The sequence below is a fragment of the Ursus maritimus genome, assembly GCF_017311325.1.
Source record: "Ursus maritimus isolate PB19 chromosome X unlocalized genomic scaffold, ASM1731132v1 scaffold_X1, whole genome shotgun sequence".
In the NCBI taxonomy this organism is placed as follows: Eukaryota; Metazoa; Chordata; class Mammalia; order Carnivora; family Ursidae; genus Ursus; species Ursus maritimus.
This window is the reverse complement of record NW_024423319.1, coordinates 79,840,870-79,866,749: the sequence shown is the minus strand read 5'-3', so window position 1 is coordinate 79,866,749 and position 25,880 is coordinate 79,840,870. Positions and strand designations below refer to the sequence as shown.

General features: G+C 51.1%; 1 protein-coding gene across 16 annotated transcripts in view; it reads right to left on the bottom strand.

The window, feature by feature from the left end:
* Window positions 1-15,815: 15,815 nt before the first annotated feature.
* Window positions 15,816-25,880, bottom strand: part of FAM156A (family with sequence similarity 156 member A) — a 49,566-nt gene continuing 39,501 nt past the window's right edge. For 3 of the 16 annotated variants that reach the window (XM_040631416.1, XM_040631423.1, XM_040631457.1), the window contains 2 exons: window positions 19,835-19,880; window positions 15,816-17,187 (listed from right to left, as the gene is read on the bottom strand). In XM_040631416.1, coding sequence (XP_040487350.1) covers window positions 16,501-17,187; window positions 19,835-19,880 — 733 coding nt within the window. In that variant the 3' untranslated portion in view covers window positions 15,816-16,500. The other 13 variants (XM_040631405.1, XM_040631411.1, XM_040631406.1 and 10 more) reach the window with 13 other exon arrangements.

The following is a 25,880-nucleotide window of genomic DNA, read 5'->3' as shown; positions in this document are numbered from 1 at the left end:
TGTCATTCCAGGGATTTTTAGAATTAGACAGTTGTGGTTTCACTGTGTTCTCCAGTAATGTCGACTGGGCTCCACCCCGTAATCAGAAAAGTATTTCTTTTTAAAGGTGAAACTCTTGAGCCTACCTCAAGTGCTGCTCTTTTAATTTATTATGCGGTAAACAGGAGACTGGAAAAAAAGTTTGCTGACCCTCCAGGACATTCCTGGACTAGTCAGACAGGAACATGCTCCCCGGCTTGCCCCGTAACTCCTGGAAGACATCACAAGCTCTGGGTAAGTTCATCTCTGCTGCCCAACTCTCCTCGATGGTTACCAGGCACTGGTGGGACCAGAGCACTGAGGAGTGAAGCTCTCTGGGCACTGACATTAAAATGGGTGACACAGCATCTCCTAGGACCCTTTTAAAACATGGTGTCTGTCTTTGAACACCGCGTTGACTTTTATACGTCTTCCCAGCTGATGAGGGTACAGGCATTCATGTGGGGCACTCCCTTCTATTTTACCAGTTAGCAAATCTCTTTATTCCTTAAAAAAAAAAAAAAAGAAAAGAAAAGCAAAAGCAAATCCTAACGCTTTCCCTTTGGGGTCTGGACAAACTGTGGAGCCTTGTCAGCATGAAGGTCAAGCAAAAGAAGAATGTTCTGCCCCAGCCTCAGAGGAGGCTGTGTCTACACACAGGAGGTGGCAGATGGAGGGAAGGCTCTCAGGGCTCAGTCTCCCCTTTGTGGGAGGGGACAAGCGAGCCACTCCAGAGAAGTGGAGGACAGGATTTTGCCCCCATTCGTGTTTGGGACTCAGAGGAGTTCACTTTGCAGGATGACCCCGCAGCCTCCTTGGGCGGAGGGACGGCTGAGGTTTAGGAACTTAGCTTTCCTAAGCTGATCTTGGCTCCTGCTGTGCCATAGGCCAGACCCCAGAGGCTGCATTCCCTGAGGGGGGAATGTGGAAAATGACTGAGTCCACAGCCAGGGGTTCAGGAAGGAAGCCTAAGCAGGCGAGGCACTAGGTGACCCTGCAGCTGAGGCTGTGGAGCGACAGCCCTGCCCAGAGTGGGGATGGAGGCTGAGACCAAGATTCAGAGGGGTCTACAGATGGCAGCGAAGGTGAGCCGAGGCTGGGTCAGCCAGGCAGCACCAGGTCCCGACCAAGAGGAGAGAGAGGAAAATGCAAGTTCCACCAGCCACATGCATGGGTGGTGCGGGTCAGCCTCAGCAGCTGCACCTGGGGGACGAGAGAGTCTTCCTCCCGTCACAGACCGGGGAGCATTCGGTGGCGAGCACCTTAAGAATTTCCTAGAAGCCCCCCCCTCCCCTTGCAGCATCACCCAGGAGACCTGTAAACCACACATACTCCCTCCCCAGCTTGAGAAGAAGTAGGGAGGTGGGGTGGAAATCTGAGACACTGAGCACATATTGAACTAGACCATTCACGTGATTGCATCCCACCACCCTCACCCTGACCAGATCAGAAGTGATTTCGCTGGGTGTTTTGCTCCTTTTCTGTGCGGTCCAGACAGTGAACAACCACAAAGATCACATCAGCCAGAGAGAAGAAATTAACCAACGTGGCCCTGTGGTCTGAGGAGCCCTAGTGAATGTGCGATCTCACCTCACCACCCCCGGCAGCTCCTCCTCTGTGCACCCTGCAATCAGTCCACGTTAGAGGAGCTTGGGGCATCTCTGCCTTGTCCTCTCCTTGAACTAGGGCCATGTTTCACGTCCCGTAAGTAAGTGGACCCCACCAACGGAGCGCAGAAGGCAGAGCAGACCAGACAGACACACACACAGAGTGGCGTGGTCACTCAGGAGAGCTGTCACTGAGGGGAGCAGGTCGTCTCCAGTCTGTCATCGCCTCCACAAGCGAAGCCAGGCTCCATTCTCCTTTAACAACACAGGCCCCGTTTTCCAGGGTCTGAGCCATGGAGCTCGGCTTCAGAAAATGGTGTAGCACCGTGGACTGCTGGAGAAAATCCCAGAACCACATTTAGAGCCACTATGCTTTCATAGTCTTCATCGTCTCCTGGGGCCTCAGTGTTGTAACAGAATGCTTTCTTTGGGACCATGGTCCCTTCTGGAGACATCCCAAGATTACCCCTCTCCCCCTGCATCCTGGACCATACACGGCTCCCTTCCCTGCTAGCCAAAGCACATTCCCAGTCTCAGGGGAGATTCCAGCAGGCGGGGAGAGGGAGGGAGAAGGGCCTGCCTCTGTGCTGGAAGGGAGTGTGGGAGTCTGTTGTCATGGCAACGTTCTTCTGTTCCTCCTCACTGGGTCACTCAGCTCCGCATCAGCCCAGCTGAAGGTCCAGGACTGATGAGAAAGCACTCGTCTCCAGCTCGCCCTCTTTCTGAGACAGATGTTGAAATAAAACAAAACAAACAAACAAACAAACAAAACCCTCACAAAAACGGGTTGCTAGGCAACCAAAGCTTCATCCATCTGACACAAGAGGAAAAATCCCGCAAAGACAAACGAGTGGAAACTAAGACACAGGATGTATTGTGTGGGAGGCCACCCACAGACAGGGAACGTGACTGTCAATAGACGTGCTTGTGCCAAGGGTCCTGGGCACGCACACGCAGGTGCACACGTGTGCACTCAACGCGCTCCGTCCAGCGCAGAGCAGCACGGTGCCTGCGGCGTCAGGGACCCCAGGGGGCCCCAGGGGCCGAGAGCCTGAGGACGGGCTGCAGGCAGAAACCAGATCAAGAAGGCCAGAGGGACCACACACACCTTTTGACCTGTTCTTTCAAGGCTTATCCGACACCTGCGTTTCTTTTCGACCCATTTGTGCAACTACTGATTTCGAACAAACGCTATGCTATCTCACCTTCACCAGAAAGAGGTTCTCTCTCACTCTTGTGGTGGGAAAATATCTAGAACATAAAATTTACCGTGTTTTAAGCATATTTAAGTGAACAGACAGCCGTATCAGTAAGTTCGCGCCCTTGTGCCACCGTCACCAGCGTCCCCCCAACTCCAGAATCTTTCCTGACCCCGAGCTCTATCTTTCTACCCTTTAATTACACACTCCCTAGTACAGGTTCCCGCCGTGCCTGGTAACGACTGGGGGTTAGAGAAAGCCACTGAGCAGGCGACTCAGAGGCGCGAAGAGACGAGTCGCTCAGGCACCCAGGCAGCAAGTGACGAGAGGCCAAGGGGCCAAGCAGCGGGGTTTTGTCCGTGGGAGGGGCATTTTCACAGGAGCCCTGGCGCAGGGAACCGGACAGATCCAGCTCCAGGCGGCCCACCCGCGCAAGCACAGAAAGACAATTCAAGTGGGGGGGGGGGGCAGGGAAGCCGCTGCTCCTTTTTTCAAACACGAAGGGCGGGGGAGGAGGAGAGAGAAAGGTTGCATGGCGCACCACTGCCACCTAGCGGCCAGAGAAACTGAGCGCTACAAATTGAGAAAGAAAATCATCTTTTCTACCACTCCCCTGAGAGGCGACCTGCAGAGATCGTGGCTGTGGGAGCTACGTAGAATGCTGCCGAGGGGCAGAGAAAGCAAAAAAGCGGCCCGAGACGCTCGGCGGAATCTTCCTCCGCACAAAAACCGTTCCGTCGTCCCGTCCCGGAAGTTTCGCCACAGCGGCCGGAAGCCCGCGCCCGGAAGTCCCGGCACCAGGGAGGGAGACTCGTCAGCTCCGCCATCCGATTGGTGCGTTCTGGGCATGCGCGCCGAAGTTGAACGACGTCGTGCCAGGCTCTGGGCCCGGGGTCCTTTGGGCTCTGCGGACCTATCCAGTTCCCCCGACCGTGATATCCGGGTACTGTCACCGGGTTCCCTGGCGCTCCCACACCCCCACGGGCGGCACCTGTAGGGGTCCCCTGTTTATTGCCCTCCTCCCTACCCCAGCCTGTGAATACAGTCGCTTTCCCCCCTCTCAGCTCTCACTCCTCTGATGCCTCCAGGGCCACCTCAAGGCTCACGAAGATGACCGGGCCGCCCCGGGGGTCTCTCCGCCCCAGGAATGTTCTCCTTCTCCCAAGCGGAGTATCGCCCTGCCCACGGACGTGCCCTGGGCATCAGGAAACGCCGCTCCCCTCCCTGGTGTCCTGTGCAGCTTTCCTCTCACTCATCACTCTGAACCGCGTGCCCTGGTTCTCCAGCTCCCTCCCTCCAATGCCCCTACACCCACAATATACATACAGCCTCTTGGGGGCCTCCAGTCCAGGGCCGCCTCAAGGTCCACCCTCAATAACAAACACTCCCTGTTTGTAGGGGAGCACCAGAGCACTGATGACGAAATTTTAACACCTTACTGAATTCTTTTGTTAATTCCATGGCCAGGAGAGAATTGCCTTTCATTTCCACTCATCCTTCCCACACCACTACACTACTCCCTAGCAGCTCTCTTCCAGTCTGTTGCAACTGCCTACTAATTCATGGTGAGGACAGTAGCAATCAGGTGGGACTGCCCATAGCTTCCCAAACCCTGACCTGGCATTCTCCGCTGCCCCTCTGCATACATGCTCTATCTATGCTGCGACCAGCCCCTCACCTCTGCTCAGGATCCCGTGCCTCCCACCTTCTCAGAGACTTTGCTCCTGCAATGATGTCTCCTCTCTCCTGCTCTCTCTACGTTGGAGCATTCCACAATAAAGGAGGGGAAAAGCCCCACTGCCTTCCCCCATAGTCATCCTGCAGCCACTGGCACCTAATCTGGACCTTTCAAAGCAAAACTGCTTCAACTTCTCCTGAGGCCATTACCTCCTGCACCCCCTTCGATAGAGCTTTTGTCCCTCTCCTCCACTGTGACTGTTCTTGTCAAGGCTTCTATTAATATCCATATTGCCTGACACCACTCACACTCTGTGCACATCTTAGGGAACCTCTGGGGCGCCTTTGGGGCTCTGACCATTCATTTCTCCATCTATTTCTCTATGAAGATTTGAGTTTGGGCTCAATTTCTATTGTTTTTGACAACGTACCAATTTCACATTATGCCCCCTTTGACCTGCATATATGAGAATTCGGGTCAATATGAAAGACAAGCCAAAGAAAGAGTATCTGTTTCAGTCACAGAGGGGGCAAAGGCCCCCAGAGGATGTGGTGGCAGATCTAAAACAGCTCAGACAAGGGACGGGTGTTCAAGAAGTGGGGAGAAGCTCCACGTACAGGAGGATTTCACCTCATTCACACTTGGGACTCACCGGATACACTCTGCGCAGTGACCCAAGCGCTGTCTTCGAGTAGAGGGATAGCTGGGGTTTAGATATATAGCTTTCCAGAGCTGATCTTAGCTCCTGCTGTGTTCTAGGTGGAGGGGCGGGGGAAGGGAGCTGGATTCCCCTATGGAGGACGTAGAATGTGGCTGGGTTCATAAGCAGAGGTTCATGAAGGAAGCTTTAGCCTGGTAGAGGCTTAGAGGACTCTGCAGCCGTGCCTGTGGAGGGGACAGGCCTGCCCAGGGGTGGGATGGAGGATGAGACCCAGATGCAGAGGTGTTTGCCGATGCCAGCCAAGTGAGGTAAGCCTGAGTCAGCCAGGAAACACCACGGCCCGACCAAGAGGAGGGAGACAGAAGTGCCAGTGACACCCGCCTCCAGGCATGGCATCAGCAGCTGGAGCTGCGGGACAAGAGTCATCCTTCCCTCGGAGACCACCGAGGACACTGAGCCACATAGGTGTGTCAAAGAACCCCCTTTCCACATCCTCACGCAGACTTGTAAGCCACACATACCCCCTTCCTCATACTGGGGAGGAGCAACGGGTGAGGGGTGGTGGAAATGTGAGACGGAGCATTTGTAGGTGTGGACCATTCAGCGACTGCATTGGACCATTCTCCCTTACCACACTCGTGCAAATGAATGGCTTCCTTCCCCCCTTGCCTTCCAGCCCAGATGGGGGGCCCTCACTCAGGAGACAAGGAACCAAAGCGCCCGAGTGGAACAGGAATAGGAACAGGAGTCAGTCTGTGATCTGAGCTCAGCATCCCCGCCGGTTTTTCCTCTGCCCAGTCTGTCCACGCAGTCATGTTTGAGGAGATCGGGGGTCCTTGTCTTGTCCTCTCCTTTAACTCAGGAAGCTTTTACCGTTCACAAATGAGCCCCCCCCCCACCCCCTGCCCTGAACAGGGGACGGAGAGAAGAGAGGCCCACACAGACACACACAGTGGAGTCCTTGACAAGGGTTGTCAGCGAGGTGAGCCGCGCCTCCTCATGGCCACCCTGCCCTCCACAGGCAACATCTCCTTGAACAACACAGACACTCACTTCGGGGCCTGAGTTCTGGAGCTGGCCTTCAGAAAATGTTTCCAGAGCCAGAGTAGGATACCCGCAGGAGCCTGCCTGAAGCCAGTGGTTTTTGTTAGAAGAAGGAGAGGATTTCGGAACCTTCTTAATTCTTGTGAAGGTAAATCATGTGAATTTCCTCCAGAGAGCGGGGAGGACTAGGTGAGGATCTCAGGAGTTGCTGGCAGAGCCAGCACGATCCCCAAGGTCTTTTTCCCTCTCTGCTGGGTGCTCAGAATATCCACTCTTCGAGTGAGATCCTCCCCGGGTCGCCTAGACCTAGCAGGGCCTCAAGTAGGGACCCGGGCTTTTGTCTGCAGAGACCAGCCCTCAAGCTCCCAGTAAAGGACACGTCTCACGTCTCCAGTTGCTGTCATCAGCCCCTTGAGTGTGTTCTCCGTGTGAGAGCCCATTAGGCACTGGCCACAACGCAGACATGCAGCAGGAACAGCGTTTGGCAGGCTTCCTTTACAGGAAGCTAGAGGCCTTAGAACGTCCTGGCTTACACCCATTGCCCCACTTGATTCTTGGAGCTCAGGAAGTCGTGCTTTCTACCCCCCTTCATCTTAATGAGACAGTGATGCCCAGAGGCCCTAGAGTCTCTCAAATGGAAACCAGGGTCTAGTCCTGAAGAAGCCACCATGCTCTCGTGTCACTCTGGGGAAGGAAGGGGTCAACCTGGAGCAAGGGTTTGGTCTCAGAGTTGTGGTTCACCGGGCCTCCTCCCTCATCTGGCCTCCTCTCACATAAGGACCTATCCCTCACTCCCTCATCCAGCACGGATAAGGAGCTTTGGAAAGATGGGGTTTCCTTCACAAAAACTCGAACACTATGGCCACAAAGCAATGGCCTACGTGGCTTTCAGATGGGACCTTCGTCCTTCGCCTAAGAGCGTTCGCCTGAGTCAGTGCACGGTGGCCTGACCAGTGGCCCTCGTATAAGATGTTAGCACGCTCCAGACCTGGGCCACTCCGTGTACTTCCAACAACCCGCTGGAACCTGCACCCCGCATCCCCTTCATGGTGATCTGAGGACTGCACTCTGGTCCCAGCTTTGCAGGGGCAGAACCACGTGGCGATTCTGTTCTGCGGCTCTATGGCCCAGCCTCTCTGCTCCTCACTGGAAGGACCCGAAAGCCCAGCCTCCTGTCCGCCAGAGAGGACATGTTGAGGCCAATCTCATGATCAGGCCTTAGTTTTACCGAGCATTCAAGTCTGTCCAGGCCCCGGCGGCAGACCAGGTTGCCCAGAACCGAGAAACATCTTTGTCGCAGACACTCGGTCTGAATGTCGTGGCCAAATGCCCCCATCCCCAGGCCTGCCATCGCCCCAATTCCAAGCCCCTCACCTCCAGTGCCCTCAACGGCAGCACTGCTCTGAGCGTCTGCAGCAGGACTCCTGTCCTCTGATGCCACCTCTGCCACAACTTCCCAATCCCTCCCCCTGTGTTTCACTCCAGTTTGGCAATTCAGTGTGGGGCTCTCCCCGGACACCACTCACTGAGGCCTTTACCTGGAAGATGATGAATCTCTGAAGCGGCATCTCCAGGGGTCACAGAGGCAAGAATGGGGCGGGAGAGGTGATGGAAGACTTTCTCCAACCCCACTGCTGCGCTGATCCCACGCTTGAAGAAACACCTGTGAGGCTCATCCCAGATCTCAACCCTGTCATCTAGTCAACAGTCCCCGCCATCCACAGGCGTTTCAGGGACTGGCACCCAGTTGTTTTTCTGACTTGCTTTTGGGGACAGAAAATAACACCCTCTGAAATCACACAGCCAAAGTGCTTCTAGAGCCTTGTGTCTTTGATTCCTGTCAAGCCAGGTTTCTTGATCGTGTCGACCAAAGGGTGGACTTACTTGGCTACCTCCGGATTCCTCCTCGATGTCCCCCACCCGTGGATCATCCCATTGCTAAATTCTCCAAAGAGCTCCATGTTGCCAAACCAAAGTATCCAATGCTGTGTTGGCCACAGTAACATTCCTTGTTTTCAAAATGCTCTCGTTCCTCAGCTTCTGGGACGGCAGCCCACCCTGGCTTTCCTCCTGCCTCTCAGATCGTTACTTCTAAGTCTCCTTCCCGGCCCATTTCATTTGATCCCCTCCCAAGTCTTGTTTTGTTTTTTTCTCCCGGGGTTCCAACCTCTGCCCTGTGCTCTTCTCATTCGATACACGATCCGTGGGTGACTACGTCGCCACCCAGAGCTCTACCCAGCTGACTTGTTTTCGTCTGTATCCCCTTGTGTGCCTGTGGTTTTGCCATCAACAAGTCTACCAAAGAAATGTCTGCTGGGCCCCAAATCCCCACGGGCTGAACCTATAGGGCGTCTCCACTCAGAGGTCCCATAAGCCCCGCCAATCTGCAGATCACCCCAGACCTGCATTCCCCATCTCACGGGTGGACACTGCCATCCACCCAGTTCCTTAAGACGGAGTCCTGGGGAGGTTGCTAGGTGTGCTCTCCATCACCCCAAGACTCTCTGGGACCTGCTCAGGAAAAAGCTAAACCATGATCCTCACGTTGCCACAGGTGTTCGTAAAGTCGCCTGTGAGGGCTCTGTCTCCGCAGGTACACTCTGAGCACGTCCTCAGAATGCTCCTGGCTGGGGTGGGTTCCCCACAGCAATTCCCGAGGAGAAGACCCACGCCCTGTGACATAACCGGGGAGACTGAAATCCTCACCTTCTGTAAGAACTCCCTGCGCAAGCTCCATGAATGGGGCGGAGCAGTAAGCCCGGGATTTGGAATATAGAGTGAATACCCGGATGTAATCTCTCAGCGAGAAAGTCTGGAAGGCACGTGTCTTTGGGTGAGCATGAAACACGGGATTGCTCAACTTTACTTTTCATCATAAATACCTTGACCTGTTTGGGCGCTTATCTGAGCCCGGGAATGAGTTTGAGAACAAAAGTATAGAAGACAGTTAAAAAACACAACCCACTAAACGTGGCCGATAAGCCTGAGAGCTGAGCATCTCCATCAACGGATCCAAGTCTCAGCCAACGCATTTTCAAAGAATTTTTGGGATCTGTCTGATGAAGTTATCTATACAACGTCTTCTCCGATTTTAAAGTAGCGAAGCGCAAGGGATCTTGACAAGAAATAAAAAGTCGTACGTTTCATGAGCAAATCAGGGGTTTTAACTTCAAACTGGTTTTCGGGAACACTGAGAGCAGCAAGTACAATGTCAGTTTTAAAGCCCGCGTTCACTTTGACGTGTTTGTCCGTTCCTCACAGCCTACACCATCTGCCGGCCACAGCAGGTAATGATGAAGACCTGCTTGCCTTGTAAGGGAGTCTCAAATTTCTGACTTGAGGTGTTCACCTTAAGGATGGTTCTCTTTCCACAGCGGCAAACTAGGTTTTCACAGAGGTTTCCAAATAATGCTCTCGCTGGGGCCACATTCCAGACTCACTTCATCAGATTCCCTGGGGAGGTAGCACCAGCATCTGTCCCTCTTTTTTTTACTAGTAATTTTTAAATTTTACTTCCAGTATAGTTAACACAGTGTTACATTAGTTTCAGGTGTACAGTGCAGTGATTCAACAATTCCATACATCACCCGGTTCTCACTAGGACAAGTGCACTAATTCATCCCCATCACCTAGCTCACTGACCCCCTCACCCACCTCCCCTCCAGTTACCATCAATTTGTTCTCTTTAGCTAAGAGTGTGTTTCTTGGTTTTTCTCTGTCTCTTTTTTTCCTTTGCTCGTTTGTGGTTGTTAAATTCCACGAGTGAAATCATATGGTACTTGTCTTTCTTCTGACTTCTTTGGCTTAGCAATAATCCTCTCTAGCTCTACCTGTGCTATTGCAAATGGGAAGATTTCATTCTTTGTTACGGCTGAATAATACTCCATTGTGTATATATACCACATCTTCTTTATCCCTTCGTCTATCCACGGGCGCTTGGGCTGCTCCCATGCTTTGCTTATTGTAAACAATGCTGCTATAAACATAGCGGGGCCGGTACCCCTCCAATCAGTGTTTTTGAATTTTTGATAAAATACCCAGTAGTATGATTGCTGGACTGTAGGGCAGCTCCATTTTTAACTTTTTAAGGAAACCCCATACTCTTTTCCGACAGTGGCTGCACCACTTTGCATTCCCACCAACGGTGCACGGGCGTTCCTTTTTCTCTACATCGTCGCCAACACCTGTTGTTTCTAGTGTTTTTGACTTTAGCCGTTCTGACAGGTGGGAGGCGATATCTCACTGTGGCTCTGATTTGCATTTACCAACATCACACATGATGAGTGATGTCGAGCATCTTTTCATGTGTCTGTTGACTGTCTGGATGTCTTCTTTGGAGAAATGTCTGTTCCTGTCTTCTGCCCATTTCTTAAATTAATTGGATGATTTCTTCAGGCGTTGAGTCCTTTTTAAGCTGCTCCAGGAAAGTTTCAATGTGAAGCTGAGGTTGGGAAGCATCGCTGAGCTTCACCTGTCCTGGTTTAAAGAGAATCTTGGACTTTAGAGCCATGTGTACTAATACTGAAATTAAAAAAAAAAAAAATTCTTATGTGTCTTCTCTTGCAGGAGCTTTTTTTTTTTTTTAAGATTTTATTTATTTATTTGACAGAGAGAGAGACAGCCAGCGAGAGAGGGAACACAAGCAGGGGGAGTGGGAGAGGAAGAAGCAGGCTCCCAGCAGAGGAGCCTGATGTGGGGCTCGATCCCACAACGCCGGGATCACGCCCTGAGCCGAAGGCAGACGCTTAACGACTGAGCCACCCAGGCGCCCCCCCCTTTTTTTTTTAATTTGAGTAGACACACAGTGTTCCATTGGTTGCAGGCGTATGTCACAGTGATTCAACATCTCTAGTGTCATGCTCTGCTCCCCACAAGCGTAGCTACCATCCGTCACCATACAATGCTATTACAATATCATTGACGATATTCCCTATGCTCTGCCTTTGGTCCGGTGACTCTTCCATTCCTTCACCAGAAGCCTGTATCTCCCCCTCCCTTTCACTCAACTTTCCCATCTACCCACCCGTTCCATCTGGCAGCCATCAGTTTGCGTTCTGTATTCATAAGTCAGTAGCTCTCTGGGACCTATTTATTTTACAGCCATATTTAGAACAACTTCAAGGAGTCAGGAGTGTGTTTATGTACCAATGTCTCCTTCTCTAGGGGACACTCAGGCAGGTGGAGGGGAGGGGGAAGGGCCTCAAGGATGAAAAGGCTGCGGGATTTCCATTGTCCTGGTTACCCCCCTGCTGCATATCCCCACTGGCTTGCTGAGTGGGGCAGGGGGCCCTGTGTGTTGGAGAGGGGACAACATCCCTCTCCAGTCTACACATGTCTTCCTGTGGCCAGAGTGAAGCTAAGGGTGAGGCTGCTTACCAAGGAAACTGCAGCCGGTTCCATGGGATTCCTCAAGAATGGAAAAGTCCTAAGTGGGTTTCAGACGCAGGATGGACCACGGGAGCCTGCCCTCAGCCACGGATTTCTGAGCCAATCACTCTGTTCACCCAGTGGCTGCCCGCGCGCGCGAGTACACGCAGACACACAGACACAGGCACAGACGTGTGCACGCACCAGCACTCCGTTCTGTTGTGCATAGGGACTCAGGCTGGCGGCAGCAGCTAGCTCACGTGGAGGAGGCAGGTGATGATGGGTCATGCAGGCAGGACCCAGAGAACACGGAAAGAGAGATGGGGCAGGTTCTTAGTGTTATAAAGTCAATGGCATACCTCTTCCTCCAGGACTTAGACATCTGCATTACATTTTCCAAAGGCTATAATTTGGGGCGCCGGGGTGGTTAGTCGGTTAAGCATCTGCCTTCGGCTCAGGTCTTGATCCCAGGGTCCTGGGATCGGGTCCTGGGATCGAGCCCCGCATCGGGCTCCCTGCTCAGTGAGGGTTCTGCTTCTCCCTCTGCCCCTCCCACCGCCCATTTTCTGTCTGTCTCTCTCTCTCAAAATAATATAATCTTAAAAAAAATATAAAGGCTATAATTTACATACCACAAAGTTCACCCAGTTGAAGGGTCCAATGCAGTGACTTGTAGTACATTTCCGGAGTTGTGCAGCCATCAGCACGATTCAGTTGTACAACATTTCCATCACTCCGGAAGGACCCTGTGTACCCGTCAGCACTCAAGTCCACTCCTACCTCCAGGCCGAGGCAACATCTAAGGTAATTTCTATCTCTTGTAGGTGTGCCCTTTCTGGGCATTTCCTGTAAACTGACTCATGCTTCAAGCTGACTTGTGAGTCCGTGTTTTTCACTCAGCATAACACAATGGAGGCTCATCCATGTTGCTGCAGACATCAGAAGGTCACCCATCTTCATAGACCAGTGGCCTTCTACTGCAAGGGTATGCCACAGGTGGATTATCCTCTTACCGGTGACAGACTTTTAGACTGTTTCCACTTTTTTGCCGTGAATGTCTGAGTACAAGTCTTTGCCTGGGCATAGGTTTCGTTTCCAGTTTCTCCATGTCCTCAGTCTTTGTCTTGCATGATTGCGCCGGCCGGAACCTTCAGTCAATGTTGGAAGGGAACGGTGGGACCGGCGTCCTCGCCTTGGTCCGGATCTCAAGAGGAAAGCATTCATTCTTTCACTACTCAACACGAGGTGACATGAGACTCATTTTTCTTCCAGATGCCCTTTATCAGAATGAGGATGTGCCCTTCGAGCCCTAGGCGGCTGAGGGTTTTTATCACGAATGGGTCTTAGATTTTGTCAAATGTCTGTTCTTTGTCTATCAAGATGATCAACTACGTGGTTTCTGTCCTCGTTATATTACGACGGTGCTTACCTGAGTTGTATTTTGAATGCTAAAGCAATGTTGCAACCCGGGGATAAGTCTCACCTGGTTAGTTGCATACTCCCTCGTAAATGCTGCTGGATCTGGTGCACCGTTTTGTTGAGGATTTATGTATGGATAGTCGTGATAGATACTGGTCTATAGATTTCTTGTGTTGTCCTGTGTGGCTTCGGTAGCAGGGTAATATTGTCCTCACGGGCTGAGTTAGGAAGTGTTCCCTCCTCCTGTCTGTTGTGGAAGAGTCTATGAAGGATGGCTATTATCTCTTCCTACAGTTTAACAGGATTCACGAATGAGGCCCGCTATTTGTCCATTAGCTGGCCCAGGGCTTTCCTCTGTGGGAAGGTTCTTAATTCCCAAGTTCAATTTCTTTACTTGTGATAGGTCCATTCAGATTTTCTCTTTGAGCATTCCATTTTACCCCCATTCTCTCCCCGTGTTTTCTTGCCTCCTGGTGGCTCTGCGTCTGTCTCTGGTCTGGAACCTGGCATGCTGAACATCTCTAGACATCACTGGATCCTGGCTCCCAGTCAGGAACTTGGGACAGTATGCTGTGTCAGATGGGACCCCCCAGATACGCTCGTACACTCGATATGTAGGCAAGGGGACCATGCTCTGAGGTGGGGATGGGGTGGCACCAATGGGTCCCTCAGTTACACCCACCCACCCATTCTCCATGGGCCCCCGGGTAGGCCGTAAGTCTGTGTTTAGGAGCACCCTCAGCAAGCCCCAGGTCCACACTGCCCCACCCTGGTCCTTCCCACTCCTCTCGTCTCCTGGCCGGAGAACTGCACAGCAGATCCATGACGGCTCTCTGCCACGTGTCTGGGTGTCACAGCTCTCCTTGATTAAAGGCTCAAGTCCCAAGGGTCGGGACTGTCTCGCCATTACTCCAAACTGCCCCGCCCAGCAGCCAGCTTAGCACGGAGTGGGGAAGGCAAGGGGAGACAACGAAACCTTCACGAGTGGCTATACATTTGATGGTGGTTGGCGTGGCTACTGGGCTGAGGCCTCCTCTTTCCCGTCTCTGTGAACTCTGCCAGGTGGGGAAGGCTGGCCCTGCCCCAGTGCATTCTGGAGAGGATTCAAAGATGTAGCTTATAAGACTTGGTGCTTCCAGCTGGGAAACGTCCACCAAAGTCACCGGTTCTCCGCACTTCACCCGCAGCCTTTATGGAGGTTACAGTTGCTGAGCTGGTTAAGAGTGCCCACTCTGGAGGCGCCTGGGTGGCTCAGTCGCTAAGCGTCTGCCTTTGGTTCAGGTCATGATCCCAGGATCCTAGGATCGAGCCCCGTGTCGGGCTCCCGGCTCCGCGGGGAGCCTGCTTCTCCCTCTCCCGCTCCCCCCTGCTTGTGTTCCCTCTCTCACTGTCTCTCTGTCAAATAAATAAATAAAATCTTTAAAAACAAAAAACAGTGCCCGCTCTGAATACAGTCCGCCTAGGTTTGTGTGCCACTCCCCCATTCGGTGCCTGCGTGACACTGAGCAAGTCACCTAACCTCTCTGTGCTCTGCTTTCCCACCTACCAATTGAGATTGAGGTCTTGCTCCATGAGGGGTCTTTGGGAGCGGATCACATGAGCTGATACGTGGAAATACGTAGCGTAGTGTCTGATAACTAGTACACAATCAATAAAGTGAAATGCCATGTTATTCCTGCTAACCACACCCCAAATGACCAGTTAGAATTGAGGTCTCGGGAGTTTCAAGAAAGAAAAGTCCTGCTTTAGGGCCCCTGGGCGACTCAGTCAGTTAAGCGTCTGCCTTTGGCTCAAGTCATGATCTTAGGGTCCTGGGATCGAGCGCCCGAGCGCCGCTTCGGGCTCCCTGCTCAGCAGGGAGTGGGCTTCTCTGTCTGTCTGTCTGTCTGTCTCTCTCTCTCTTCCCTGCCCCTCCCCCGCCCTCCCCTCCCCCACTCATGTTCTTTCTCTCTCAAGTTAATAAATAAATAATCTTAAAAAAAAAAAGAAAGAAAAGAAAAGTCCTGCTTTACTTACCTTCTCTCTTCAAGTGGGAGAAAAGCCAGGCAGGGTCAGGTGAGCACCTAAGCTCTCGGACGAGATCACAAGTTCGAACATAATAAGCACACCTGTGCTCAAGCCACTTCCCTCTGCAGGAGACTCCTAGATGTTGGCAGCAACACAGCTCTGGGGACTACCTAAAAATAGAGCCTGACAGAAAGCAGAATTTATTTTCAGTTCACAGGAATTGCATGGGCCCTTCCTGGGTACAGAGCGTTGGATCCTGTGTGTGTGTGTGTGTGTGTGTGTGTGTGTGTGTGTGTGTGAGTGTGTGGCGGGGGGAGGGAGGTAGATGGATTCATTCATGCCTCCTGAAATGAAAAGGCACGTGTCTAAATCCCAAAACGACTCTTCAGTAACTCAACGATGCTCTATTGTGCAGCAGCAGGCATGAAACTGCTGTTCCCTTGCGGCGACCCAGGGACACCAGGCAACGAACGAGGAAGGGCCCCTGAGCATCCTAAGGCCAGGGGAACCGACACCATCCCTCAGGAACTCCAGCCGTGGGCAGCAGACTCTGTTTCCAACTCTCTGTGGGCAGTAAGACTCTCTTCCCCTTGCTCCCGGATGATGTGAAGGCTGGTCCTGCTGCAGGGCCGCCAATGGTTGATGTGATGGTGTTCCCTGGTGCCCTCCCCGTCCCCTGCTCCGAATCCACACGGTTTAGAACTCCTCTTGATAAATCGTGATCTGCTGCTCTGGGATTTAAATGTCGTGATCTCAGATCTAACAAAGAACAAAGCATTAGGGATCAACAAACCAGAACTCAAAAGCTATTTTCCTTTCATACGTATATTTATTTGGTATGCATGATGAGGTAACCCATCAGAAATTCCGCCAAGGGGAATACTATCACTGTCACGAAGCAGGGAAACGTTAGCCTACATTTAGCTCAGCACATTCATAATGGCTTACACAGATAGCACAATGGTGAACCACTGCATTCCAGTTCCACGTCCCTCTCCGCACTCAGTTTAGCGTCCGATTCTTGGAAGTGGAGCTCAGTTGAGCGCACAGGCATCCCAGCAGACCTAGTGCTGCTTCTGGGAGGCAGTCAGTGACACGGCACAAAAGCACACGGGCCATCACCAGGGCATTCATGCTACAGAGAAACCCTATATCTTATTGACAACAAGGCAGGGAGGAAAGACAGAGATCCGGGGTGGGAAAGTGACAGCATGCATCATGGGAGCCGTAATATAGAAGTTAAGGACCTCTGGTACGCACTGTCCCATAGAAAGCCCCACGGTGACCCAGAAATTCCAGGCGGGAAAAAGGAGGACCTTCCCGGGATTGGATCCATGCTCACACAGACAGAGCGTTCAGTCCTCACGCTGCTCCTGTTCCTTCTCTGACTTCTCTGATTGCTTACTGTTTGGTCCCAAAAGGAATCCATGCTCAGGATCTGGCCACGCCAGCCTCCACGTCTGAATCCGTTCCGATCTCTGTCACGTGAGGGCGAGAGCTTCAGTTTTCTTTCAACCACTGTTTCAGGAGCCTCTGAAACATTCTTTTGCTTTCCTGCTGCATCTCCAGTTGGAGCTTCTCCTCTCTCTCCTGCTGTTGGAGCACCCCTTCGGGCAGAAGGCCGGGCCGGTTGGTCCCCAGGCTGAGGGTCAAGCCACTGAGGCCCTGCACCAGCGTGTCCCAGGAGGAAGGATGCGGGGCCCCTTTCCTCTCTGCAGGCATCCCAGGGACATTGGGCCTATGGCTCTGGCAGTATCGACATTCACATCGGAATCTGTTCTGATCTCTATCCCCTGCTGAGGAAGAGATCCTGGCCTTCCTTTCGACGCGATAAGGTGCCACGTGATCGAGGTGTCGCCGCCTCGCGTGCCCCAGAAGTGTTCTCTTCCTCTGAGGGGACGCCGACCTTTCCCACCGCCTCTCTTGGAGGGTTTTCTCATCCCTGTACCGCTGCTGGAGCAGCCCCTCTGGCAGAGGGGCAGGGTATTTGGCACCCGGACTGGTTTTGAGGTCACCGAGGCCCATCATTAGCAGTTCTGAGAAGGAAGGAGGGGAGGCTGCTGTGACTTCCCGGGAAGTCTCTTCGGAGATCATTGGGGAAGATTCGGGAATCGACGTTGAGTTGCATTTCTGGAGTGGATCCATGGAGGCGTAGTCGGTGCTCACAGCTCCACCTGGCCCTTGGGTCTAGACAGGAAGGGGAAGATGAAGGTTCTCAAAGGGCTGGAAGGTAGCGAGGGACGGGCACGGCCAGAAGAACCCAGACTGCAACACGTGGTGACAGAAGAAGAAAGAAAACCCATTATTATTCCTCTGATGTAACCTTCCCGTGCCTCTGTCTCCTATCTGTGAAATGGGGACCATAACGAGCCCTAGTCGCTGGAACTGTTCCGCACTTTAAATGGGATCAACCATTTCCAAGGGCTCAGAATACTGATGGCATATAATCAGGGTCTCAGAAGGGAGATCCATTATCGCGTCCACATGACCCATCATGCAAAATGTTGCCCTGCAGTCAACCACGTTAAGTCCCTGCTGACATGTTATAACCGTTCTCGAACATCATTTCAAGAACAATCCACGTGTGACTAGCATGTGCTCTCCTCCTAGGTGTTCGTGTACTTTCAAAAAGCAGACGTTTGCTACAATCTAACCATTTCCACCATGGGGAGGGACACATTCTTTTCAATTCTCACAGGCTTTCATCTAGTTAAAAAGGATATTCAAGCCGATGGAAATTATTTCAGAAATCCCCTGTAAGAATAAATAAGAATTTACCGAAGCCTAAGAACAGAAATCAATGAAATTTCTAACAAGACACATTAAAGGAACTCAAATCAAAAGCTGCTTCTTTGAAATGATCAAGAAAATTGCTAAGCCTCTCACAGGACTGATGAAGGAAAAGAAGAAAAACAGAAGAACAAAGCAAGATACATCCTACTTCCTGCTTTCTAGCCATATGGCAAAGCCAGAAAATCACAACAGTGTGGTACTGGCATAAAAACTGACATACAGACCAATGGAACAGAATCGAGAGCCCAGAAATAACCCCACGCATATACGGTCATGACACAGGAGTCAAGAATACTCAACGGAGAAAAGACAGTCTCTTCAATAAATGGTGCTGGGAGAATGGAATCTTCACATGTCAAAGAAGAAGGCTGGATTCCTGACTTACACGCAGAAGAAATTTACATGAAATAGATTAAAGACATAAACGTAAGACGGAAACTATGAAACTCCTGGAAGAATACTATTCAACAAAAAAGCCCTTTGACATGGGTCTTGGCCATGAATTCTGGATATGATACCCAAAGCACAGACAACAAAGTAAAAAAAAAAAAAAACAAAAAAACAAGCGGGGTTACATGTAAGTAAAAAGCTACACACCAAAGAAACCACCAGCAAGGTAAAAAGATATCTTACAGGATGGGAAGAAAATACTTGAAATCCATATATCTGTCAAGGCATTAGTTAATATCCACAATACAGAAAGAACTCATACAACTCCATAACAAAAAGGCTAATAATCCAATTTAAAAACAGGTAAAGGATGTGAATACATGTTTTTCTAAAGGAGACCTACAAATGGCCAACAGGGACATAAAGAGCTGCTCCAAACCACTAATCGTCAGAGAAATGCAAATCAAAACCACAATGAGGTCTCACCTCACACCTTTCAGATCGGCTAGCAACAAAAAGACAAGAGATAAAAATGCTGGCTCGGATGTGGAGCATAAAGAAATCAGGGGCTGCCTGGGTGGTGCACTCAGTTGAACACCAACCGGCTGACTTTTGGTTTCCGCTCAGGTTCTGATGTCGGGGTCGTGACATCGAGCCCTGCATCGGGCTCCATGCTCAGCGGTGAGTCTGCTTGTCTCCCTCTCCCTCTGCCCCCCACCCCAGTGCACTCTCTCTCAAATAAATAAATAAATAAATCTTAAAAAAGATGTTTTGCATTGTTGGCGGGATTGTAAATTGGCACAGCCAGTATGGAAAACAGTATGGAGATTCCTCAAAAAATCAAAAACAGAACTACCATATGCTGCAGACCTTCTACTCCGGAGAATGTACCTGAAGGAAATGAAATCACTATGTCAAAGACATACCTGCACCCCATGTCCACAGCAGCATTACTTACAATAGCCAAGACATGGACACAATCTAGGTGCTTTTGATGGATAAACAGATCAAGAAGACACACACACACACACACACACACACACATGCACGCATGCACGCATGTGCACACACACACACACACACACGAATATTATTCAGGCACAAAAGAGGAGGAAATCCTGTCATTCGTGACAACACAGATGGACCCTGAGAGCATTATGCTAAGTGAAATAAGTCAGAGAGAGACAAATATGATATGATGTCACTCATATATGGAATTGAAGAAAACCTCCCAAGTTTATAGAAAAAGATATCAGATTTGTGGTTATCAGAGGTGGCAATTTGGGGAAGGAGAAAAAACCTGGAGGATGGTGGTCAAAAGGAACAAACTTCCAGTTCCAAGGTAAACAAGTACCGGGGGCATCATGCACGACATGATGGCTCTAGTTAACACTGCCGGGTGGTGTGAATGAGAGTTGTTGGGGAGTAAATCCTAAGAGTTCTCTTCACAAGGAAAACACTGTTTTCTTTTTCTTCTTTTTCTGTCTATATCAGATGGGGATGGTCAACTAAGCTTATTGCGGTAATCCTTCCATGATACATGTAAGTCAAAGTATTATGCTGTATCCCTTCTACGCTGCTCTGTGTCAACTGTATTTCAAGAAAACTGGAGAAAAAGAGAGAGAAAAGAGGGAGAGAAGAAATAAGTTACCAATANCAGGAATGAAAGAGGACGTCTCGCTAGAAGCCCAGCAAATCTGAAAGAAACAGAAGGCAATATTACATTCAATTCTACATATACAAATGCAACAAATAGGAAATGGATGAATTACCCCAAACCCATAAGCTACCAAAACTTACCCAAGGAGAAATAACATGCATAGTTCAGTATCATTTACAGAAATTGAATCAGTGGTTTAAAACCCTTGACAACAATCCCAGATGGTATTGCCAGTGAATTCTACCAAATATTGACAGGAAACACACACACACGCAGAAATCCTACACAATTGCCTCCAGAAAACTAAGTGGAGGAAACACTTGCAAGTGATTTATGAGGCTAGCATTTCACTGATACCAAGAAAAGAAAACTACTGACCAATATTCTTTCTTAGCGCAAGCACAAAATTCCTCAACAAAATACCAGCAGTGAACTTCAGCAATCTCTTCAGGGAAAATGCACCGTGATCAGGTGGGTTAGCCCAGGGAAGCAAGGGTGGTTCAATAACTGAAAGCCCACGAAGGCAATCCTCAGAGTTAGCATATAACTGATTAATCAGTGTCATCTACAGTTTAAGATGAAAGATTAAAAACAGGGGCGCCTGGGTGGCTCAGCCATTAAGCGTCTGCCTTCGGCTCAGGTCATGATCCGAGGGTCCTGGGATCGAGCCCCGCATCGGGCTCCCTGCTCGGTGGGAAGCCTGCTTCTCCCTCTCACACTCCCCTTGCTTGTGTTCCCTCTCTCGCTGTCTCTCTCTGTCAAATAAATAAATCAAATCTTAAAAAAAGATGAAAGATTACAAAGAAAACTGATAGACTCAATGCTATGCCTATCAAAATCCCAATGGCATTTCTCAGTAATAGAAAAACAATCCTAGAATGCATCTGGAACAACACAAGACCGAGCACAGCCAAGGCAACCCTGAGGAAGAACACAGTTGGAGGTACCAAAGCAGAAAGGGTAGGGGCAGAAAGACAGACACAGACCAATGGAACAGAATAGAACCCAGAATAAACCCAACGCATGTACAGTCAACTGATCTTGACGAGCACGCCAATAATACGCAACGGGGAAAGGACAGCCTCCGTCAAATGGCGCTGGGAAAACCGGATGCCCACGTGCAAAAGGATGACATTGGACCCTCTGTTACACCACACACGAAAATCAACCCAGAGGGGATTGAAGATGAAATAGAAGACCCAACGCTGTGAAACTCCTGAAAGAAAACATAGAGAAAAAGCTGCATGACATTGGTCTTGGCGATGATCTCGTGGAATCAACACCCATGGCACAGGCAAGAAAAGCAAAAACAGACAAGTGGGACTACATCAAACTTAAAAGCTTCCGCACAGCAGAGGAAACCACCAAGGCGAAAAGGCAATCTGCAAAATGGGCAAAAACATTTGCAAACCACGTATTTGATAAGGGGGTTGATTTTCACCATTTATAACAAACTTTCCTAACTCAAGAGCAAGAAAACAAACAAAGCGATGTAAGAATGAATGGGCAAAGGATCTGAATAGTCATTTCTCCAAAGAAGACCTACACATGGCCAAAAGGCATATGAAAAGCGGCTCCACATCACTACTCCTCAGGGAAAGGCAGGTCAACATCGCAATGAGATATCGGGCCACACGCGTGAGGATGGTTCTCGTCAAACCAGCTACCAAACACAGCAGATCCCAAGTGTCGCTGGGCATGCAGAACACGGAAACCCTTGTGCCCTGTCAGTGGGAATGCAAACTGGCGCAGCCATAGCAGAAAGCAGTACGGAGGTTCCTCAAAAAGTTAAAACTAAAACTGCCACAGGTTCTTGCTCATACCAGGGTGCCCCCCCTCCAAAACGACAAAAACGAAAAACCAAAACACCTACCGTATGATCCAGCAATCCCACTCCTGGGTGTATGTCCAAACGAACTGAAATCCGCACCTCAAAGAGATGTCCGCGCTCCTGTGTTTACTGCAGCTTTTGTCACAGGGGCCAGGGTAATGGAAACCACCCAACTGTCCATCAACAGAGGAGTGGATAAAGGAAGCGTGGCACGTATACACAATGGGACATGATCAGCCGCACGAGAGAGAAGGAAATCTTACCATCTGCAGGCCAGCTGCTGTGGATTTAGGAAGCGGGACGGACGATGCTGCCTCTCACTCAGTGCCTTCCACGCGCCACGTAATGCCGGCTAGGTGTTTCACATCTATTCTCTCCTGCAGGTCTCCCAACAAACCTGGGGAGGCAGAGTGACTGCCCTTTTACCAGGACGAATTTGAGGCTGAAGGAGAGAGACTGACGTGGCAGGAATTCCAGTGCCCTGGAATCCAGTGTGAGTGGCAACCGAATTCTGGGGTGCAGGGAGGTGAGTCTGGAGATAAAGGCAGGCACCGGGACACAGAGAGCTTCCAATGCCATGTGGCAGTAACGGAGTGTCACATGCTCTGTTTCCTGCCGCCCCCCCCCTCCCGACCCCAGCACCAGAAGCAGCCCCTAACTATCTGGGGACAGAACTGGAGTGAGCTGAACTCATGCACACTATGGAAGATGATGTGTATTTGTGTTCTCTCTGCTGGGAGACCCACAACGGAAAATCCAGCCTTCTGGCAAGGGGTCATCTGTGTGTGACACAAAGGATGACAAGAGAGTGGCACAGAGAGTCTCTAGGGCTGAATGGACACGTCTGATGCCATCTTTATGTTCTTGGCTGTGGCTCACAGTGTGAAGCGTGACCTGCAACTTACCCCATAGCAGTCTCAGTGGTTGTCAAGACAGGGGACGTGCCAGGTACAATTCTGTGAGCCATCCTTGCATTACCTCACTACACACTCAGAAATGCAACCCTCTCTGTTTGGTATCGTTACTACGAAGAATAATAAACCCATTTCACAGGCGAGGAGAGTAATGCACAGAAGGCCAAGTAAATTTCTCCAGAGGACATGGCTACAAGTGGCAGAACTGCGTTGGAAGGAAGGGTGTCTAGGATCAGAGCTTGTGTCCTTACCCATTGTACGGCATGGCGCCCACAAAACAGAGAACCAGACCCCACGATGCTCGCCATATCAGGAAGGCAGCCTTGTGCTGTGAGTAAAGAGGAGACCCCTCCGCAAACAGGCCTAAGCACAAAGGCAATTCACAATCACACAAAACGGAATCAGAAGGAAGGGTGGGCACAGGCAGGGCACACTCCGGGAACCAGTGATGCCATCAAGGACGTAGGTTCTTTCCAGCTCTGATCTGGCCTTTCCTGGAACAGATGTTCCAGGACCAACACCCAGATACAGCAACGTCCAAGTGCACAAAGAGACTGTCTAGTCCTGTATCTCTGCTATGAACAAGGAAGAACCTCAGAAGCCTTCCAGCAAACAGTCTCTTCCTTTCCCACTGGCCAGCATGGGCTCACACCCCCATCCCGCAGTCAGTCAGGAGGGACTGGAAGGCGACGCCACATCTGTCCTGCACGAAAGGTTTGTGAACGTAAGGGCTGTGAGGAAGACCTTCGCCTCTTATTCATCTCTAGGGACTCAGGCAGCGTTTCTACCAGGAAGCCTCCTTTGCCCTCTTTCCTACATCCTGGATGGCGGACCTTCCTCTGAACTTCCACGACACCCCGCGTTTCCCCTATCCCAGCCCCAACCCCACCCGGCTGTCAGAGGCGGATTATTTGTTTCACTCACCAGCCCAGGAGCTGACAGAGTCAAGGGACTTTGTCTTGTGCACCCATCAGAGCCTCAACCCCAGTGGGCGTTCACAAATACCTACCGAATGGGATAAAGGAGAACGGGAGGCCCTTTCTAAACATCTCGTTTGGTGTATCAACCCTGCAGAATCCATATTTTCCACTGTCCCCAAGGAGAAAATGCCTGTGCGGAGAGGGTAAGTGACACCACAAGAGCTCACCTCCACTAAGAGAGACAGGACTCCAGCCCAGGCGCATCCTGACTCCAGCAGTATGCACCCTTGGTGGCGATGCCTCTCTGGATTACCCGTAAACCCCGAGGCTTGGCCTAGAAAGTAACCCCAAGGGAGTGACCTCAGGCTTCTTGAGGAGGTGACCTTTCAACAAAGATGTGAACATGAGGGGAGTCTGAGAGGCAGATATCTGGGGTCAGGACTTTCCCGACAAGAGGGAACGCTCGGGAAGAAGCGACTGAAGCAGAGGCTGCCGGACACAGTGCAGATCCTCTCGGGAGGCTGGAGCAACTGGGGGTGGGGCCGGGAGTGAGAGTCTCACAGAAAGCGGGGACAGCAGAGGGTGACGGGCCCTAGATCCTGCTGGGTGAGCAAGCTTCTGCTTAGTCAGCTGGACCACAAAGGACACCCACGGATCACAGACACTAAGTGACGGCCTGTATCAGGCTGTAAGGGAGGCAGACGAGGGACACGGAGAAGACCGTTCAGAGAAGAGGCAGATTTGGGCAAAGAGCTGGAAGGACAGTGAGGAGGCGCGCCTCCTTGTGAGGCTGACAGCACTCGCCTGGACCGACACAGCCTTCCCCTGGGTGCCCACGTCCCTGTCCCCACCGGCATTTGTGCTCTAGCCATAGTATCACACCCTTAATTAGCGGCCTGAATTCACTCAACAGTCCACCTGCTGGACAGATCATTGTGGGCACCTGCTATGTATGTGCACTGGTCACCTGGTACTTGACAAACATTCTCGGAGCTGACAGGTGCTCCAAAGATCTTGATCCGAGTCCCACTGTGAGACCAGAACTGTGGCTGATGGGGCAACACAGTGTCCCACACAATTAAAATATCTTTATAGCCTCGTGTTTTTTTTTTTTTTAATGTATCTACAATTAGAGATGGTACGAAAGATGCAACCTTCCCCCTCCTCCCAAAGAGAATCTGAGTACAGAGATGGCCGGTTTCCTCCCCTTGTCACCCAGAAATAGCTGGTACAATAGCCACCCTTTATGATGAAGTCATAACATCACCTTGGGTCAGGGTCCTTCATTCATTGAAGAAACACGTTCTGAGCACCACCTAAATACCATGCATCAGTTTCCCGCACACGGTTTGGGGATGCAGGGATGATTTAGGCTGTATCTGCCAGCAGATGACCACCACATGTCGTGGGAGAAGCGTGTTGGCGGAATTTAAGTCACGGTACCTTAGGAACACAGAGGAGGGCAGCTTAACCCTACGTAAGTGTACTTAGGTACACTTCTGACCCACTTCTCAGGGGTGGGGAGGTTGCTGAGGTAGGCACTTGGAGCACCCACATTTTACAGACCTGCAAGCTGAAGAACCGAGAGATCCCCACAAGTAGAGCCAGATTTCGGTCCTTGGGCTACTGAGCTCCAAACCACCATTGCCGTTTGGCCAGCTCCACAACTGTGATGCAGCCACGGAAACCACTTCCTCTGCCTCTGCTTGCCTCTCAATTCACACCATCTGGTCAATAGAGTGAGACTGGTGGAGACCTCGTTTGGGGCGAGGGGTGGTTTGCAAAAGTCTCTCTACTATGGCAAAGGACCTCCCCACAGGGGAACCCTGGAAGCTGAAGTCCTGCTTGGCCACTGGCTCTGAGGCAAGCCTTCCACGCCAAGGGACTCCCTGGTCTGTTGGGCTGTTGCTTCGGGGCCGCTCCTCAGAGGCCAGACACAGAGTCTTAGAACCTTTCGGGGTTGCTCCACCTGGCTGGGTACCTGCATTTCAAGGGGGGACACGGTGTTCCGACCATGATGACTATGCAATCGTGGAACAGTATCTGCATTTCGGCAACTGAAACCCAATCCTGAAACCCCATCCAGGTGTGTCATTGCGAGCGCAATGCCGGCTGCGGAGTCAGGCAAAATGGAGGTGTGATTCCCAGATCCACCCTCTCCTGCATCAGCCACCTAACTCCTTTCAGTTGGTTTCCCTGTGTACGGACGCTGGGCTTTGAGACTTACCTTGAGCCTTTGGGTAATCAAACTGTATATACCACGCACACCTTAGCTCCTCGAGAGCTAGGCTGCAGGAAGAGGCAATCACACCGTGCCCTGAGTTAGGGACACATCAGCAATGGAGGGACGTATGCCAGGTCCCCGGGAGTCT